Below are 21,927 nucleotides of genomic sequence, written 5' to 3'. Positions count from 1 at the left end.
GGAGACTTACACCTGTCTGTGGGTGGCTTCAGACAGACAGACAGACATATACTGTACAAACACCAGACAGACCAGTCAGTCTAGCTGACATGCAGGGACCCGTCTCCACTGTTACACCGTTGTCTTTGAAGAGGAACTACACGGTTAGCTGTTACTGTAGATCAGTGGTTCTCAACCTGTTTCATTTTAAGGACCTGAGGAAGAGCCACGATTCACCTTCATTCTTGGCCCTCCTCCAGGGCGGCGCCATAGCCCACTTTCTGCTACTTTATTCCATATCTGTTCACTCCCTCCCTAATAGGCTACAGGTGTAATGCAGGTAATCGGTGTGTTGCCAGATTTTGCATGATTAACAAGCGGCCGGCTAAGTTTTACCATTTTACATGGGCTCACAACGTGTTGACACGTTGTGAGCTTGTAGATCTGCTATTTTCAAAAAAAGATTGGCAACAGCATTGTGTCCCAAACACTTGAACCCTATATACTGTACATAGATGACCGGGGTACCATGGGGCTCTGTACTCCTTTTCTTCCCCTCTACACCTAGTGAGATCGTGTATTTTCACACTATTGTTCGCCCCCCAGAATAAGGATGCCAACTGTTCACGTGGATGAAGCTTGTAATAAAGTGATAACAGATGAGAGAATGACAGAATAGAATGGATATCCTGTGCAGAAAATAGTTCACCATATACTTTAGGGGGCATATGCTGGGTGGCATGGCTAGACACACACACACACACACACACACACACACACACACACACACACACACACACACACACACACACACACACACACACACACACACACACACACACACACACACACACACACACACACACACACACACACACACACACACACACACACACACACGCGCACACACACACATGCGCAAACGCACAAATTCATTTACACAACAGCTATAGTTCCAACCACACATTGTGACAGTCTAAAAGAGGCATTCAGAGCAGTGCCAGTATAATCACACCACCAACGGGTAAATCACCCAGAAAAAAAGCATCACTCTGCGATACGATGTGTGGATCAGTCCAGCTGGCGTCACGTTGCCTATAGCAACGCTATAAACAATGGGGTAGTATATTGCTGACAGCAATGTAATTTAGACTAAATTGAACGCTGCTGCTGCTGCTAACCCATATTTTTCAACAACAACAACAGAAAAGATGTAGCGATAGTACAGTGCTGCTGTATATGAAACAATAACACTCTCTCAAAAGATTTCACCGGCCCCTCCCACCTTAACGGTCAGATACCACTAAACACAATCCAGGAACGCATCTCTGTCATTTTAGATGTCTTTGGCTATTAAAAAATAGCAGATATACAAGCTCATAGTGCGGCACCACTCCAAAACCAAGTGTCTGTCTGTCTGTCTGTCTGTCTGTCTGTCTGTCTGTCTGTCTGTCTGTCTGTCTGTCTGTCTGTCTGTCTGTCTGTCTGTCTGTCTGTCTGTCTGTCTGTCTGTCTGTCTGTCTGTCTGTGTGTGTGTGTGTGTGTGTGTGTGTGTGTGAGAGAGAGAGGGAGGGACTGTGTGTGTGTGTGTGTGTGTGTGTGTGTGTGTGTGTGTGTGTGTGTGTGTGTGTGTGTGAGAGAGAGAGAGAGGGAGGGACTGTGTGTGTGTGTGTGTGTGTGTGTGTGTGTGTGTGTGTGTGTGTGTGTGTGTGTGTGTGTGTGTGTGTGTGTGTGTGTCTGTGTGTGTGTGTGTGTCTGTGTGTGTGTGGGGGCCTATGTGTGTGTGTGTGTGTGTGTGTGTGTGTGTGTGTGTGCGTGCGTTTCTTTCTGAGCAGACGCTTGCCAGTAATTCAATTGAGGCCAAACGAGCATGGACGGAATTTTCATAATTCTATCGGCGCGGCGACACGGCTGGCTGAGCTGGCAGGCTGGGCTGAGCCGCCGCCGCCGTGCCGGAGCGGAGCACCAGGTTTCGGGGGGGGGGGGGGGCGTTTGAGTGACATATGGGCCCAGCCAACCAGAGCCACGTACGGCCGCTAAGCGCTAAGCAGGCCCGACGGACATGACAAGCATGCAGAGGCGCCGCATTAGCATCAGCGCGCTAGCAGCACACGTCAGCCCGTCGCGGATCACAGCCGCCGGCCGTTATATTGTCGCTATCGGGGGCAGAAACCTCTTATCTCCGTATTCTAACTTTTCGTGTTTTTTTTCGTAAGTTAACGCCCTACTTGATGACGCAACAGCGTCACACAAAAGCATCAAAAGTAGCAGATCTACAAGCTCGAAACGCAGCGCGAAGCGTCACGTTTTGAGCTTGTAGATCTGATGCTTTCGATGCTTTTCAATTTGAATCCTGAAAAGTAACAGTTTTGGGAAATACTGTATGAGGTTTCCACCCGACAGAGAGACCATATCCTAGACAGAGAGAGAGAGAGATGGAGGGATGGTTGATGGTCTTAGACGGAGGGGAAGGACAGTGTAAAGACAGGATAGAGAGATGAATGGAGAGAGGTAGAGAATGTGAAGGAGACAGATGAAGTGATGAGATACTGGGATAAACTGGGTGATGAAGGGGGAGGGGGGCCGAGTGACATCAGCAAGATCAGCATGGAGGGAAAACTGTGACTGGGAGCCTAGGATCAGACAGACTGATAAACAGACAGACAGACAGACAGACAGACAGACAGACAGACAGACAGACAGACAGACAGACAGATTACCCAATTACTACATTTTAAATAACAGAGGATTTTTACTGTATATGCAGTTATCTACAGCAATTTTTGAATCAAAAATGTAAGAACAATTCATTTTTTAAATAAATATATTTTTCAAAAATAGCACAAATAGCAATTAATTTACTTGGATCGACAAGCTTGTAGATCCAATCATAATAGTTTTTCCCTCTACACTATAATATCTTTGGCGAAAAGAGCAGATCTGCAAGCTCCCAAGAGGCGCTGTGAGCTTGTAGATCTGCTATTAAGTATTCGGCCCCAACCAGAATAGGGCTGAGCAAGGGGTGCATGTGGTTAAAGAAGGTGCTTATTTCCAATCTAAACCAAAGCAAAGAAAACTCCTCCCCTTCGTTAAGTGACCTCCTCGCCGAGGGCCTATCGCTAAAGGTCATCATTGTTGCTAGGGCGGAAAAAAAAAGAAAAACTGAATCTCTTCCCCCCGCGTCTCGTTAACATACAGAGTGTATTATTCTGCCCAGATATGCATATCAGCTCGCGCCGCGCACGCAGCCAACAAAAGACAAGGCGCTATGAAACGCGGCGCGGGGCTAGCAAAGGTTATCGGCGCACTTAAGACCCAAACAAATCGCCGTGCCACTTCAGCAGCGAGCAGTTGTCGGGAACGGACAGACGGATGGGCGGACAGGCGGACGGACGGCGGGCGCGGTGCTCCGGGCTGCCGCTGGTAGCGTCTGGAGAGCTAGCTGCTGCTGCTGCCGCGTGCGTCACCACCGCCCCACTGCGCTTTAACCCACTAAGACCGGGAACACATCTGTGTAACCACTTTAACCATTATTTTATACTTTGGCTATTTTTTAAAAATCCTGATTTTTTTTTGCAAATCATTGATTATATATATTTTTTTAAAGCGAACATTTTTAACTAAAATGTTTGCTTTTGGGGGGGTCCCTGGAATAACACGTTTTGAGATGGGGGTCCGCGGCCAAATACATATCATTTTGGGGGTCCTTGACATGAAACAGTTTGAGAACCACTGATATTATAGCAACATAGGTTTTTTCAAAAAACGGTTAGGATTTAGAAAACATTTGTAGAATCCCCCGTAAGCAAAGATTTGAGTTACACATATGTTCACTTCAGAATATATGTATTCAAAGATGTGCACACATTTTCATGATTTTTCTAAAAAAAATCAGATCTGCAAGCTCATAGCGCGGCCGCGCTATGAGCTTGTAGATCTGCTATTTTTGAATAGCCAAAGAAATCTAAAAATGACACACAGATGCGTTCCCGGATTGAACGGGTTAAATTTACCAGGAAAGGTGAGTCCCCTTAATGAGATGCGAGACGCCGCCGCAATCAACAATGGGCCGCCTCCCCTCATGAATAAACATGAGGAGAGGGAGGGAGGGAGGGAGGGAGGGAGGGAGGGAGAGATTACATCGCTATAGCGACGGTGTCTCTCTCTCTCTCTCTCTCTCTCTCCTGTTCTCTCTCAAGGTGACGGACCTCCACGTTTGCCTGCCTCGCTCTCTCTCTACCTGCCTTTGATCTCCCCCTCTCTCTCTCTCTCTCTCTATCGCTCTGTCTCTCTCTCTCTCTCTCTCTCTCTCTCTCTCCTTCTCGCACACCAGACACTTGACATCTCATGAATGAGCTGCCCTTGGAGAGCCCAGCGGAAAGAGACAGAGAGAGAGAGAGAGAGGGGGGGGGGGGGGGGGTTTGTCTCCATAGTGATGTCCTCACAGCTTCACTGTGAACCTGCTTCCGTGTAGATGCAAAGAAACGCTGCGTTTTGAGGTCATCGGTTTATCAAAGACGGAAACCAAACAAACACATTCACCTATTTATACCACTGGCTGTATCACTCCCCCTACTATTAAACCATTCAATACGGGAACGCATCTGTGTGTCATTTTTTAGATTTCTTTGGCTAAAAAATAGCAGATATACAAGCTCGTAGCGCGGCACCGAGTGCCGCGCTACGAGCTTGTAGATCTGCTATTTTTGGAAAATGTGTGCAAATCTTTTTTCTTTTTTTTATAAAATAAAAAAAGCTAAATATTTTGTAGAATCGGAAACTCAGGTCTTAATGGGTTAATGTAACTATTAATACACTATATATATATATATATATCGTTGCTGACGGGCAGAAACCTTGTACCTCCATATTTCATCTTTTCATCATAATACATTCTGACAATGTTGGCCTATAATGACATGCCTGAAATAGAGAGGTCAGGTCGAAAGTGGTTAAGAATCTGTCTGAGTGTCTGTGGGGGTTTAGAAGTATTTAACCTTAACAAGTACTTGTGACTATAATAATATAATAACTACACTGGATCCACTGGAAGGAACACTGGTTCTTTTTTTTTTACCATTTCTTAAAGCTGCACTATGTAACTTTCCGCTTCTACGCCAGATTTGAACCAAGGGGATAAATTGAATCTTGACCTTCAGGTTAAGAATTTGTGTCATATCCTGTGTCTATAGGTGAGACATGACCTTTGACACAATCTAAATGTCTAACTAGAAGAGCAGGGAGACAAAATACAACCACCCCGATTAAATAAGTTATATTGTGTTAACATACTCTACTAATACCATTAGACGGCCCAATCTAGTGGTATGGGCCCAAGGAACCATCACGCCAGAAGGAAATGTTTGGATCGGGGCGGTGCACCTGATCTGGCGCAGCGCTCAGGTCCTGGACCTGGTGAGACGAAGGAGGAGCCCGGCCAGGAGGCCAACCACAGAGCCTAGTCCCTCCACGTGCCAGAGCCTCCCCGAGTCCCGGCAGAGTACTTCCGGAGAAGCGAACTGAGTGGCCCTGTCTTGCCCTATAGAGTGTGCCAACGCGTCGTCACCACGGGGGGGCGTTGGCATTGGGCGTGGCATTGGGCAATGTTAAGTCAACCTGGTTTTTACCCCTCAAAGATGTCCGCTGCTACCAAAAGACACTTGTTGACGCCCCTTTCAGGGATTTTGGCACGCTCTATAGGACTGACCGTGGGTGCTACTGGGATGTAAGTCGGGGCTTGATCAACCCTGGCTGGGTCACCTGGGCGAGGGTGTATGTTGTATGTTGCGAGACCCGAAACACCCTATGACCCCAGGCTACAACACTGATGATACGTCCCAGTTGCATCCATGTGATGTTTTTCTTTATTTATTACTACAGGAATGGACAAAATTATTCATTTTATTCATGATTTTTTTTGTTGCATAGTGCCGCTTTAAGTAACAGATTCCTGCCCAACCACATTATGTATCCTAAATTGTATGTTATGCTGTCTACCCAGTGTGTGAACAGTTTACAGTATATTCATTAAATAAAAACGTATGTGGAGTTATTTCATTAATCCAAAAATAACAGATATTCAAGCTCATGCCGTGCTATGAGCTTGTACATCTGCTATTTTTGAATAGCTCAAATCTAAAATGACACAGATGCGTTCCCGGTCTTAATGGATTAAAATCACTTAAGACACTACATTATTTTTATATCATTGATCGGAGTCCAGCAGGGCTCTACACTGGGCCTCATTCTCCATTCTTTTTTTCCCCACTAAACCAGAACTCATGATTTTACCTAGCCTGGGACCAGACGAATCTGCGAGTGTAAAAAGAAAATTGCACTCTGCTATTTGGGTCTGGCACCTCTCCATAGAGAATCCATTTCCTGATCCAGAAGACGTGGGCGACCAATCAGGGCCCAGTATTCGAATATGGGAGACTGTAATTGGTAGTTGGTTGTAGGTCTAACCAATTGCGTCGAGGGACATTGTTTTGATCCCGCCCCTTGGGGGAAAAAACCTCCTCATGGAAGCACCAGACTCATATCCATGCAGTGATATAGTCTGGCTATGCGAGGCTATATTTTCCCAGCTTGGTAAACGTGTGATGTGACAATAAAATGTATTATGATTCAGATTGTGGATGCTACACCACAAAGTGCTTATCGTTGCTGTCGGGCAGAAACCTTGTATCCCCATATTTTAACTTTTTTTTGTGTTAACGATCCTACTTGATCACACTACAGTGTCAACACAAAAAGCATCAAAAGTAGCAGATCCACATGTGACACGTTCCGAGGATTGTGGATCTGCTGCTTTTGATGCTTTTTAAATTTCGATCCTGAAAAGTAAATTTTTTTGCACATATATGAGGTTTCCCCCCGACAGAGACGATATATATAATATATATAAGGCGGTGTGTTGTGTTGTTGTGAAGGCTGTGACTTATCGACCCACAGATAAGCATCACATTCTCACACACACACACACACACACACACACACACACACACACACACACACACACACACACACACACACACACACACACACACACACACACACACACACACACACACACACACCGTGAAAGTGAGTAGATAGCGTGTCATTGATTGACGGACCGGGCGACGACACGCGGCGGGCGGCGGTGGCGCTTATAGTATATTTTCATCTCAGATCGTCCTCTGAAGAGAACGAGACGGACGCTCTCTCTCTCTCTCTCTCTCTCTCTCTCTCTCTGCCCTTTCTCTCTCTCTCTCTCTCTCTCTCTCTCTCTTAAATCGATGGAGAGAAAAAAAAGTAATAAAAAAGAAGCAGAGAGCAGCCAGCACTGGGTTGGTTTCCCCACTGTGCTTCTTTTATTGCTGGCTGACTGGCGGTTGGACCTGCTAGCAGGCTGTGTTGTTATACAGAGCAGTAATGGAGACATTTGGAGAGAGAGAGAGGGAGAGAGAGCGGGCAGGTTAATGCGCTCTGTAATGCGTGTGTGTGCGTGTGTGCATGTGTGTGTGTGCGTGTGCACGTGCACGTGCGCGCATGGCGAGACTCTGGGCCCGTGCCACCGATACCAAATGTTTTCCCCCACTAAACTCTTGACCCTAATCTGAGGCCAAGAAAATGTGAGCGAGTGAGAGAGAGAGAGAGGGAGAGAGAGAGAAATTAAAGTGGGAGAAAGAAAGAAAGAAAGAAAGAAAGACGGAAGGAGAGAAAAAAAAGGTACAGCTAATGTGATTCATGGGGAGAAAAACGGCCTCATTCCCTCACCGGCTGGCCCTGAAATGAGCCAAGCAGTCAGGGAGGGGGAATTTAGAATTTACCCTCCTGATCCTGGAGGAAAGCATAGCAGGCTTTCCCACAGAGCGAGAGAGAGAGAGAGAGAGAGAGATCACTTAACACCTCTCCCACCCTGTGGAACACAAAAGCCTGCAGCATTAACACTCTGCTCAGTGTTATAGCCAGACGACCCAGCGCTGTGTTTAACCTCACAAAGTACATTTGAGTCTTAAACACTTTAACCCTGTAGCTACGTGGACTGTTCTGAGCAGTAGAAGGAGAAAATGTTCAAATGTTCCTTTTTCTGGAACATTCCCAAGAAAATAGCCGATCTAACAAGCTCACAACGTGTTGTTGCAACACGTTGTGTGCTTGTTGTCAGGGCAATTTTTTCGGCAAAGTTATTTGGTGTAGAGGGGGTTGCGTAGCGCGGCATGAGCTTGTATATCTGCTATTTTTGAATAGCCAAAGAAATCTTAAAATGACAGAGATGTGTTCCCGGATTGAATGGTTAAGTGGTATCCCCCCCACCCCACCCCTCCCTGAACTTTTCCTTTTTTTTATTCTTCTATCTATCTATCTATCTATCTATCTATGTACATATTTCTTATTTCTCATACCAGTAACCTGTAAGCTGATTGTATGACGTTCTGTATAGTAGTGTGTATGTATATCTGTCTGTCTCTCATATGTCATCATGATTTGTGTGTGTGGGGATCTCATTTTAAACAAGCTTAGTGCTTTATGAGCCTTCCAGTTTAGTAGACCTTGCATTGTGAACCTGTACTTCCATGTACTGATGTTCTCTTACTAAATAAAGCAGTGGTTCTCAAAATGTTTCATGTCAAGGACCCCCAAATTGACAATTATTAGCCCAGGGACCCCCATTTGAAAAGATAAGCCAGGGACCCCCATAAGAGAAGGTTTTTATGGCTCTCTAGCAGTGATTCTCAAACATTTTAATTTCAAGGACCCCCCAGTTTAACATGCATTAGGCTACGGGACCCCCATTTAATGGCATTTCTATCACTTGGACCGCAATTTATATTGTAAAATCTATGTCCATTTAACTCAGAGAGTGTACAAATGGAACCAAATGGACCCTAACGGGTCCATTTGGTTCCATTTGTACACTCTCAGAGTTACAGACCCATAAGGGTCCATTTGGTGCCTAATCTATCATTTAGCTGGGGACCCCCTGGAAGTCCCTCAGGGACCCCTGGGGGTCCCCGGACCCCACTTTGAGGACCAATGAAATAAAGTACATCAATCAATCAAACATGCTCCCCCGGTGCTGTGTTTTATCTCCCAAGTACATTTCATCTACACTGTTAAGAAATTGCAATATCATAAAAACAAAACACTAAAGTTTCAATGTATTTGAGGATATAGGAGGCACAGGGCCGAGACACGACCGGGAAAAAAAAAAACATCACAACCCGCAGCAAAACAATAACGCCTCTTAAATGTCACCCAGCTTCATCATTCCAACACATGGCTCATCTTTCAAACGGCCTCTCCTCTCCTCTAGTGTTGACAAGCTCAAACTTGCGTGGGAGTAAACGTCTGTTGCATCTGAATGAACGAACAACGAAACGAAACGAAGCGGGCGGGGTGGTGAACGGTAAAACCGCAGCTCTCTACTACCGCTATAGTTAAAACACGCCGGGCTCGGCATTAGCTTAGCGGCGTGCTGGCTGGCGGGCGGTAGCAGAAGATTACACATCCCGTACTGCTTGCCTGTCGGCTTGACGATTATCTCCGGGGGAACTCTGTCACAATTGGCTGCGGTGCCTGAAGAAGAGCCATGCTGCTGCTGGCTGAATGACTGAATGTTGTGCTGACAAAGAGAGAACCTGCCAAGAACAGAACCGCGGTTTGGTTTGGTTGTTGTGCATCGTCGTGGCCCGTCGGGGTGGAAACCTCGTACGTCCAAAAAAAACGTTACTTGTCAGGAAATGGAATAAAAATAACCTGTGTTCCAGTGGACCCAATGGTAGTCACAAGCTCTTTTTAAAGGGTTAGTTCAACCAAAAACAATTCATGGACTTGAATTCATGGATATTTCAAGTCCATGAAGACAACTGATGATACGTGGTCATTATATATCATTATAGTAAATACGGTTAGTAGCTGTTTCTATTATATATTACTATAGTAAATACGGTTAGTAGCCGTTTCCATTATATATCACTCTAGTAAATACGGTTAGTAGCTGTTTCTATTATATATCACTCTAGTAAATACGGTTAGTAGCCGTTTCCATTATATATCATTATAGTAAATATGTTTAGTCGGCTGTTTCCCGGCGTGATACTGATGTGAATGTGGGTCCCAAGTGACTACTGTACGTGTGGTCTCAAGAGTATAGTTGACTTTTGGCCCCTGACACTTCCACACGCTTACCACTTAAACCCCCCTATTTAATTACTACTATAGTATACTTTGTTGTCACAATTTGTTCCTGCAAATAACCGCCATCAGATTGAAAATTGCCTAGCCTTAATAATCCCCTCATGAGGACTGATAATGGTGCATCTTCAAAAAACAGAACCATACAAAGCATATTTGAAAACAAAAAGTTAATCTAAGGAGCAACTGTGTACTTGAATCTGCAGTGTCTTCTTGCAAAACTGTGACAATTACATGGCTGTGCTGATGACGTTGCAATGTCATCGCGTGATGACGTGATTATGTAGAATACACAATGACGTTGGTCAAACTGAAATAGCGAAATGTGTTCGTCAGTCCAATCAATGACATCAGTACTATGATGCCAGGTACACATCTCCATATTTGGCCATATTGAGACACTGACAGACAGACACACACACTTTTTTTCTGCAAAGATATTTAGTGTAGAGGGGAAAAAGGAGGGGCCCTAGTTACAGAGCCCTCGGGGACATAGGTTTATAGTAGATAGATGTCCACTTTAACATAAGAGCCACATATGACAAATACAGGTTGAAATTGAATTAAATATGCTCTCCTTCTCTGCAGATCTTATGGTATGTGCTTCAGGGTAATGTGGAGGAAACTAGGTGACTAGTAGGTGACAACTGGATCAAGCCCCGATCCCTATGCTTTCAGATCAGTGTTAAGAAGAGTCCTGGGGGGGGGGGGGGGGGGGGTTTGGAGCCGCCGTGGGATGCAAGTCTGACCCGCGCAACAAGAAGAATCTCTCTAATCTGGTTGAAAAACTGAGATGATGAATGAATGCCCGGCGAGCCAATTAGAGCAACCGTTAATCCCCTTGTAACTCTGCAAAGACGTTCAAGCATTTCTCTCTCCCCTCCCTCCCTCCTCATCTCTCTCTCCCCTCTGTCTCTTTCTCTCTCTCTATCTTCCTCTCTATTTTCCCTCTCTCTCCCTCTTCCCTCCCTACCTCCTTCTCTCTCCCCTCTCTCTCTCTCTCTCTCTCTCTCTCTCTCTCTCTGCTTTCATCTCTTCTCTTTAATCTTATCAACAGACACATATAGAGCAGCGGTGTGGGGAGCTAGCCTTGCGCGACGTGCTTCGTTGCTCTTTGCGTTTCATGCTAAATAAGGCCAAACTGCAGCAAGAGAATACATGCATACAGTATGTCTGTGTATGTACGTACGTGTAAATGTATGTGTACAGGTATATACTGCATGTACGTATGTACGTACGTACATGTATGTATGTATGTACATTATGTGTGTGTGTGTGTGTGTGTGTGTGCGTGCGTGTGTGCGTGCGTGCGTGCGTGTAGGCCTATGTACTGTGTGTGTGTGTGTGTGTGTGTGTGTGTGTGTGTGTGTGTGTGTGCGTGCGTGTGTGCGTGCGTGCGTGCGTGTAGGCCTATGTACTGTGTGTGTGTGTGTGTGTATGACTCCATACAACTTCACAAAGCTGCCTGATAATAAAACAATCAGCTACATAATTGTTGTTTGTTCATGTGTTCCGTTTAAGGGCATGTTATGCAAGTTCTTTATTTGTAACCTATAACAATTATCCCATGAAAAATCCCACCAGAAAACAATGCAAACGCAACACATGTGTGTTGTTACTTGTGCCGTTTGCATAATAGATGGTATCAGTTCAATTGGCATGCGAAGGGGGAGGGGTTTCCTCGGCAGGCCAGCTAATGGCCACGTGGCGCCCCCTCTGCGGCCACGGCTGATTGGCTGAGAGGCTGTGTGGAGCGGCGGGGGTAATAAAAGTTACAAATGAGAGCAGGCTATTAGAGCCATTGACGTGCGGAGGCGAGCGCGCTAATTAATTGATCCTGAAACTTCATCTATTCTGCAGCCAGAAAGAAACCCTTAATTAATCAGCCCTTCTATATCCTTGTCCTCTTTTCTCTCTATCCTTCAGTCTCTCTCTCTCTCTTTCCTTCTCCCTCCCTCCCTCTCTCTCTCCTTTCTCCCTCCATCTCTTCCTCTCCACCCCTCTCTCTCTCTCTCTCTCTCTCTGTCGATCCATACATCCCTCTCCGTCTCTCTCTCTCTCCCCTTCTTTCTCCCTCTCTCTCTCGGCCCCTCTCCGCCCCCCTCTCTCTCTCTCTCTCTCTCTCTGCCCCCCCCCCCACACACACTCTCTTTTAATGTCTTGTGTAATTGTGAGCTGGAAAGGCCGGGGGTCCCTGGGCAGGGAGAGGGGTGGAGGTCTGTAGTCATGAAGGAGTGTGTGTGTGTCTGTGTGTGTGTGTGTGTGTGTGTGTGTGTGTGTGTGTGTGTGTGTGTGTGTGTGTGTGTGTGTGTGTGTGTGTGTGTGTGTGTACACACTTTGAAGAGGGGCTGGGGGTCTTTTACTATTTCAAGAGCCTTTCAGAGGAAGAACTGGAGGGGGTCTGTTGGCCTCCAGTGGGTCCTCCTCTCTGCTCCTCCCATGCCGCCGCGCTCCGTTCCTGGCAGAGCCTCTGATTTATCTGGGCTTCCCGGCCATCCGTCAGGCCCGGCAGCGCTGGCTGCATTAACCCCAAAGACAACCCCACAGCGCCCGGGCCCCTAAGTGCTTCCAAGTGGGGCCCCTTGTGCTGGAGCTGCTGCTCCACACTGCCAAGGAGACCCTCCCTCTCTCCCTCTCTGCCGCCAGGCTCCGATCGATGCCGTAAATTCCACGTCTAACGCGCATCATCCCCTCGGCACAGTCGATACGATGACACAAGGTGACGCTTCTGACGTTATTGGTTTTCTTTTTGCGGTTTAAATCATTAAGACCGGGAACGTAGATCTGCTATATTTTCGAAAATCGTTTTTTTTTTTACTTCTGGGGGTCCCTGGAACAAAACATTTTGAGATGGGGGTCCACGGCCAAAAACATTTTTTTTTAAAACTTTGGGGATTTAGAAGACATTTGTAGAATCCCCCAGAAGCAAAGATTTGAGTTACAAATGTTCGCTTAAAAAATAATATATATATTCAAAGATGTGCGCACATTTTCACGATTTTTCAAAAATAGCAGATATACAAGCTCATAGCGCGGCACCAAGTGCCGCGCTATGAGCTTGTAGATCTGCTATTTTTGAATAGCCAAAAGAAATCTAAAAATGACAGAGATGCGTTCCCGGTCTTATTGGGTTAAGTAAAGAAGGCGTGTGGTGGGTTGGGTGGGTGGGTGGTTGTGGGGTTGGGTGACGTGATGGGAAGAGAATGACCACATGAACCCTGGCGTTTCTATTCTGCGGGGGGGTTGGGGGGGGGAACATGTGGAAAAAACGGACGAGATCGGCTATTTTCTGCGATAATCTTTGGTGTCTTGGGAAGAAAAGTAGACCTTTTGTCGAGTCCTGGGGGACCCCGGTCCACTAAGAACATTGTCGTGGTCGGGCAGAAATCTCTCATCTCTTTTTTTTGGGTGAAATTAACGCCCTACTTGATCATACTACAGCATCAGACAAAAGCATCAAAAGTAGCAGATACGTGAGCTTGAAACGCGGCGCGAAGCGACACGTTTTGAGCTTGTAGATCTGCTACTTTTGCTAATCTTGAATTTGAATCCTGAAAAAGCAACAGTTTTGGACAGATGAGGTTTCCACCCGACAGAGACGATATGCTGTAGGGTTTAAGTGGGTAAGATTCTCTTTAATTTAGAACATGGATGAGGGTGGCTGGGACGAATACTATGTACTGTGGATTATTTTCTTAGCGATTAATTCAATAATTTAGAAGCACATTGTTATATACTGTATCAACACATTTTTTAAAGATCAGAGCCTATATGTGGTACGCACTTTAACCACTAGGCCATCGGTGCCCCAGATGCAAAACATTCTAATAGATCTTTTATAATCGACTACATCGTTAAGTATGATCAACCACTAGAGCTCTGTTTTATACTTGCATTGTAGCAACAGTGTCACATAAAAACAACAGCAATGTGACGAGTAGTTGCGAGCTTGTAGATCTGCTATTTTAAGCCTGATTTATACTCATAGTTGCACACTGGTAGTCGCCTGCTGTATATAGCAGATATACAAGCTTGCAACGCGTCACGTTCGTGACGCGATGCGAGCTTGTAGATCTGCTATTTACTGAGCACAACACCGGCACGCCACCAAGTATAAATCAAGGCTTTAAGAGTGGCGTCTCTTCCTCCAGTTCTCATTCCGCCAGCTTTTATACGGGGAAACTTCCTACCGATCTGTGGAATGAGGCTGGTGGGGGTGTGTGTGTGTGTGTGGGGGGGGGTTACGATTGCAGGGGGGGCACAGGGATGGAGGACTGAACAGCCAGTGACCAGCCACATCTCCACTTGACATTAAACGCTGGGCTTCCATTAAGTTGGCCCAGTGTGGAGAGGAGAACAGACAGCCCACCGGTAATGGTTTCTCCCCCCCCCACCACCACCAGACCACCACCCCCCCTCCTCATTTCCCCCCTCCTCTCCCTCTCTCTTCCATTTCCCAGGCTATTTTTTTTCTCTCTCTCTCTTTCTACCCCCCCCCCCCTCCCCTCTTCCACCTCTTTTCACATCAAACACTAATGTTTCCTTCAAATTCCTTTTCCTCTCTGTCTGCCAACGTTGACATCACAGGAAATTACGCTCGGAATTGGCACCCCGCCACCCCCCCCCCCCACCCCCACTCTCTCTCTCTCCCTCTCTCTCACTTTTTTCTTTTCTCTTTCAACTTCTTTCTAGTTCCCAAACATTCTGACGCTGTCGTCTCCGCTGCTCCGGCTGTCATCCTTCCACTTCCTCCTTCTTCTTCTTCTTCTTATATATCATGATTTTGATATACTGTACTTCGCCGTATGGCGGTGTGTGGCGCTGCGCCAGAACATTAGCCAGATGTACAAGCCCACAGCGTGGCGCATCCATGGAGCGTTGTGGGCTTGTATACAGCAGTGTAAAGTAACTAAGTACATTTACTCAAGTACTGTACTTAAGCACACTTTTGAGGATTTTTTACTTATACTGGAGTATGATACCAATACTTTTGTACTTTTACTCAAGTGAATTTAGAATTCCAGACTTGTACGTGTTACAGTATTACTACATTGCAGTATTGATACTTTTACTTAAGTAAAACATTTGAGTGCTTTTTCCAACACTGGTTGTATATCAATCGCGGCTGTGTTCGGCACACGGCCCCGTCGCGCGACGAAGTATAAAACCTGCTCTTTATTCTTCCCTCTTTTAAACTTCTGATGATGTTTGTTCTGCCTCCTGCCTACATGGCCCTCGCGTCACTCCACACGCACACACACACACAAATGTGTGCGCCTTCACGTGCACACAGGCGCACGCACACACTTTCTCTCCGTCTCTCAAGTCTCTCAGATCTCACTTTTCTCAAGCACTCACACGCAGCATGAGGCTAACTACAGCTAATGCAAGTTGTATCTGTTAGCTCGCAGAGCTGTATGAGACTGTTGGACGTTGTAATAATAATAATAAAGCATTTTATTTATAACTCACTTCACATTCTTCCTAATCTCAAAGTGCTACAGGGTTTAAAAGCATGGCATTAAAAACAGCATAGGCGGGCACGGTGGCGCAGTCGGTATCGCTGTCGCCTCACAGCTAGAAGGTACTGGGTTCGATTACCGCCGGGGCTGCTGTGGGCACTGGGGGCGTGTCTTCTCCTCCGCGTCATCAGCGCCCATACCCTAGGTGGGGTTGGCGAAAGGGCCTACTCTGTGTGGAGTTTGCATGTTCTCCCTGTGTCCCCTAGGGTAGGTATACCCTCACAAAAACATGCAGTAATCCTGGTCTCTATACTGCCTCACCCTGGTCTGTTGGAAGGGAACGGAACTGGTTCGAATAACTTGTTCCTTCCACGCGCTAAGTCTTAACGGGGGAACTCTCCCCTGTCAGGTGATAAGAAGCTCTCCCTAGGTTGGCAGAGGGAGAGTAGCGCCCAGGATTACATGGGCAATTGGAGGCTATAGGAGGTTGAAGAAGGCTGTAGGAGACTGTAGGAGGTTGCAGTAAGCTCCTGTGTGTTTTCAGAGTTCAGTGGGTCTTGCCATACGGTCTAGGTTTTGTAAAAGGAGGTCAGGAGCCGTCTGCTTAATTGATGCCTTGCTGCTCTGTTTAGTGTGTCAGGACGCACACACATGTGTTTAGTGTGTCAGGACGCACACACATGTGTTTAGTGTGTCAGGACGCACACACATGTGTTTAGTGTGTCAGGACGCACACACATGTGTTTAGTGTGTCAGGACGCACACACATGTGTTTAGTGTGTCAGGACGCACACATGAGCACAGAGCGTGAAGGTTCTTCAGCGTGCATCACGTCCACAGCATGGGAACAGTGCATGTGTGTATGTGTGTGAACGCAGATGTGTGTGCGCGCGTGTGTGTAGTAGTATGCATATGTCTATGTAGCCCCCAGGCCTATCACTGGCTCTGACAGCAGACATTACTCTGGTCTCATGCACACAGACAGAACACACTCCCACACACACACTCCCGCGCACACACACACACACACACACACACGCACGCACGCACGCACGCACGCACGCACGCACGCACGCACGCACGCACGCACGCACGCACGCACGCACGCACGCACGCACGCACGCACGCACGCACGCACGCACATTCTGAAAGATGACTAATAGTCGATTGGTCTTTCTGTGGTATAATTGTGATGTACCGGTAAATCCATAACTAGATCCAATACTTACAGTGGGAATTCATCACTGTACAGATATAATATTAATTATCAGCGGGAGTTTCTTTTTAGTGGGATTGAATCATAATCAGATTGAGTCAAAGTTAAGAACTTCTATTCTAACGTGAATACCAAAATACACAAATTAAAAAGACACACACACACACACAGCGTAACTAGGGGAAATCACACAGAGAGAGACACGCGTACACACACGCGCACGCCTTTCGTTGACGTCACGTTGGCATAGCAACTCCCAGCATGCCTGTCTGCAACACGGCGAGCTCTCTGCCCCTGTGCACCAGTGCATCATGGGAGAGGACTGTGAGCCATGTCTTGCATCACCTTAAAATCCCCAGCCTGCTATCACAGTCCATCACAGAGTAGAGCCAGGTCACTCATCCCATTTAAACCTGAGGCCCATTACAACAACAAAAACGCCTTCTAAATCCTGACAGTTTTCAGAAAAATCTATGTTGCTATATAAACAGTAAAATATCGTTGCTGCCGGTGCAGAAACCTCTTAAACCTCCATATTTTAACTTTAACTTTGTGTTTTTTTGTAAATTTACGCCCCTACTTGATCATACTACAGCGACACACAAAAGCATCAAAAGTAGCAGATCCAAAAGCTCGAAACGCGTTTCGAGCTTTTGGATCTGCTACTTTTGATGCTTTTTTTTATCCTGAAAAGTAACGGTTTTGGACATACAGTATGAGGTTTCCACCCGACAGAGACGATATATATGGCAACATCTGAATTGGATGCTGTCCGGAATTGAAGGGGTTATCCATTGACCTTGGATATATTTGTTTTACTACTGACGTAGCCTAACCTATTCTGGGCATATCATTATACAGCCCTGTAGGTGAAATATCCGTAGCCTATCTGTGGGCTCACAACACGTTGCATTGCAACACGTTGTGAGGTTGTATTACCTGCTGTTAAGTGGTTAAGTGGTCGACCACTCACATCCTCTGGTCTTAGTAAAACGGACCTGAATTGCAACTCTACTTGGACAAGCTTTTTTTTTCTCCCTCTACACCAAATCCTTTTTGCCAAAAATAGCCGATCTACAAGCTCACAATGCGTCGACACGTTGTGAGCTTGTAAGAGGCCATAGCTGAACGTGTAGAGAGAGAGAGAGGCCATAGCTGAACAGGTACAGAGAGAGAGAGGCCATAGCTGAACGGGTAGAGAGAGAGAGGCCATAGCTGAACAGGTACAGAGAGAGAGGCCATAGCTATACGGGTAGAGAGAGAGAGAGGGAGAGAGAGAGGCCATAGCTGAACAGATAGAGAGAGAGAGGCCATAGCTATACGGGTAGAGAGAGAGAGGCTGAACAGGTAGAGAGAGAGAGAGAGAGAGGCCATAGCTGAACGGGTAGAGAGAGAGAGGCCATAGCTGAACAGGTAGAGAGAGAGAGAGAGAGAGGCCTATGAGAGTCAGCATGGTTCCTCTGTTGGTGAAGTGTGTGTTGAAGGGTCCCTGAGCCACACACTTACAGTATAGCACTAACTGCTCCCCAGGCACACCACTATGAACAGCGCCCACTGCTCCTAATAGTTAGGATGGTTAAATACATGCAGAAGACACATTTCACATGTGTGCAAACATACAGTGGCAAAATTACCCCACAGGAGTGGGGGACTAAATTATTATGATCATTATTATTACTAGATCCCCTCCATGCATCCCCTCCCTGACAGACCAGAAGTGCTTGTTTTCAAACCCCCTGCTTGTCCCCATGCTCAGGCAAACCAGACCCCCATCCATCCGTCCCCCGTTTCCTTCCTTTCCTGTGGCTAACGCTCATTACGCTGAACAGAGTGTGTTGATATTAAAGCAACTCATCTGAACGACGTCGTTACTGGGAGCTGTGGTCTGGGTCCATGTGCAGAGAACAGAGAGAGACAGTCAGCTTTTAAGAGCCAGCGCCAGATAATTAGAAACTTTACAAGTGGAGCTCCCATGACCATACCCAGCAGAGAGCAACTCGTTTTATTTGGACTAATTACGTTCCACTGTGATTGCACTATCGCTACGCCGACGACACTCTGCTTCCCCCATGTAATAATGCAACGCCGGAGGATTTCAGCCTCGCGAAGGGAAGGGAAGGGGGGGGGTTTGCTTTGTGGCTGTCTGTGTTATCATAATGCCTTTGCCATTATGTTGTGTGCACATCAGAAACGTGCTAGAGGCCGTGGTGAGGTGCAGCCTGGGTAATGAAGTCTCGTACGGGGGCCTGTGCCTCTGTCAGACAGACTGCACGGGAATTGGGGTGAATTATGAAAACAGTTAATTATGTGGAGAAATAACAACAGAATAGTAAACAACAGAAATGGCAATAATATTAACCACTTAAATCCTATCATTGTCACTGTCGTGTGGAAACCTAGTATGCCCAAAACCGTTGCTTTGCATTATTATTTAAAAAACAAAACAATTTACAATAGAGAAAATAGACGATCTACAGTACAAGCTCACAACGCGAGGCATTGTGAGCTTGTAAATCTGCTATTTTCACTACTTGTGTGATGAAGTACGTCATTCATTTACAAAAATAACATATACATGTATGATATATGGAGATAGAAGATACAAGGTTTCTGCCGGAGTCCCCCAGGGGTCTATACTGGACCCTCTACGTTTCCCTCTACACCAAATCTCTATAAAATAGCAGATATACGAGCTCACAAGTTTGTAGATTGTGAGCTTGTAGGCATTTTGAGAGTATCTAACTTCCGTATCGTGACGTATTTCAGAGTGGAGAAAAAAAGAAAGGTTAAAGTCATCTTGTCGTCATGTTGTATTTTTCTCCATCTCTCTCTCTCTGTGTGTGTCTGCGCTCCCCGTCTCTTACTCTGTCTGCTCCCTCTCTCTGGTCTCAGTGTGTATGTCTCTCTATCTGCACTCTCTCAGTGTGTATGGAAGGCTGACAGAGCAGCCTGATGTAAAAATAGCATTCAGTGACAGGAGGACACACTCTCTCTCGCTCTCTCTCGCTCTCTCTCTCAAGCTCACAACGCGTCGCAAAGAGACACGTTGTGAGCTTGTAGATCGGCTATTTTCAAATAGCCAAAGTACAGAATTATATACGGTTGAAGTGGTTAATGTACATTTTGTAATATATAAAAATCTACAAAGTAACTAAAGTTTTCAAATAATTGTAGCGGAGTAAAAGTACAATATTTGCCTCTGAGATGTAGTGGAGTACGTATACTTTTATTATGTAAAAGTATTGAAAATTGGATATACTCAAGTAATGTAAAAAAAAAAAACACTCAACATTTTACTTAAGTACACACAGTGTGTGTGTGTATGCGGGGCTGAGTGATGAAGGGAGGTGACAGTGAAGGTACAGATTGAACATGATGCTACAGGCCTTCAGGGAGAATCACACAGCTCTCACAATGAGAAGAAGCAAATGTCCCACTGCAATATCGCTTATCATATCAACTACAATATGTTGGAACGGCACCGCAGAGAGGACCACGACTCAATCAAGCTGAGACGCTCGCACATGCACGCACATGCACGTATACGTGTGCACGCACACATGCACGTAGACGTGTGCACACACATGCACGTAGATGCACACACTGACGCGAAGACACACGGATGCAAACACAGAAACACATGGAGTATGTTAGACCACTGTTTCCCAAACGGTGGGTCGGGGACCCATTTGTGGGTGAGTAAATACCCCTTTATTATTATTATTTATTATATTATTTTGCTTTTAGTTAGTGTCATTTGAAAAGATTTTCAAAAATGTCCTAAAAAACTAAACAAAAAGAAAAGCATTTTTCAAAATAACTGCATAAATACAAAAATATGATATTTTTTATGAAGAAATTCCATAAAAGTAAAGAAAAAGTAGTGAAAATAGCCGATATACAAGCTCACACATCTGCTATTTTCACTAGTTTGGGTCCTAGAGAGACATCTAATTTCTCTTTTGGGTCTCAAGCTAAAATGTTTGGGAACCACTAGGTTAGACTACTCTCTCTCTCATTACACTGAACAGAGTGTGGTGAAGTCTCTCACACACACACACACACACACACACACACACACACACACACACACAGTAATAGGGACTATTTCACGTGGTCATTTTGTGGCGTTCACAAACCTGCTGCTGAGGATACTGCATCCCTCCCATGCCCGCTTGGCTCCTCCCCCCCTGCATGGCCATTGGGTAGCGGTGTGGGCCGGGGGAGGCGTACGGTTGGCTGGGCGGGTAGGGCCCGCCCCCTGCCTGCTGGGGGGAGGAGTAAGGGTTGTTCATTCCGTAGAGCTGAGAGCGCTTCATGGCCATGAAGTCCATAGACGACACCTGAGAAGAGGAGAACAGATATTATTTATTCATTATCATCATCATTATAATATTGTTATTCGCTGTCAGGCATCAGAGCCTATGTGCTATAACCCCAACCATCGCATATCGGGTTCGCCCCTATTTATTTATCATTAACCAGCTATTAGAGCTTGTACATTGGCTAATTTGGATATTTTTGAACAGTTTAGAACAGTGGTTCTCAAACTTTTTCATGTCAAGGACCCCCAAATTGACACTTATTAGCCCGCGGACCCCCATTTTCCCCATAAGAGAAGTTTTTTACGGCTCTAGCAGTGATTTTCAACCATTTTAATTTCAAGGACCCCCTGTTTGCATGCATTAGGCTACGGACCCTCATTTAATGGCATTTCCATCTCTGGGACCCCAATTTATCTTGTAAAATCAATGTTAATTTAACTCTGAGAGTGTACAAATGGAACCAAATGGACCCGTTAGGGTCCATTTGGTTCCATTTGTACACTCTCAGAGTTAGAGACCCATAAGGGTCAATTTGGTTTGGTTCCTAATCTATCATTTAGCTGGGTACCCCCTGGAACTCCCTCAAGGACCCCACTTTGAGAACCAATGGTTTAGAACATGGGATGCCAGGTTGAAAGTGCGTACACTGAAACATCTGTACTGAAACATCCATACGGCAACATCCATACTGAAACGTCCGTACTGAAACATCTGTAGTGAAACTGAAACATGTGTTGAGCTGCAGTGTTTGAACCCATGAATA

At 45.8% G+C, this 21,927-nt stretch overlaps 1 protein-coding gene across 1 annotated transcript in view; it reads right to left on the bottom strand.

Annotated features, from left to right (window-relative positions):
- LOC311035608 (AT-rich interactive domain-containing protein 1B-like) overlaps positions 1-21,927 on the bottom strand; it is a 264,670-nt gene that overhangs the window by 182,785 nt on the left and 59,958 nt on the right. Inside the window, 1 exon segment of the mRNA XM_084043910.1 lies at positions 20,979-21,182. Coding sequence (XP_083900036.1) covers positions 20,979-21,182 — 204 coding nt within the window.

The sequence above is a fragment of the Gymnoscopelus microlampas genome (genome assembly GCF_963454915.1).
Source record: "Gymnoscopelus microlampas genome assembly, chromosome: 20".
Classification (NCBI taxonomy): domain Eukaryota; kingdom Metazoa; phylum Chordata; class Actinopteri; order Myctophiformes; family Myctophidae; genus Gymnoscopelus; species Gymnoscopelus microlampas.
Note: the sequence above shows the minus strand (reverse complement) of the source record. Positions and strands in the feature narration are given on the sequence as shown.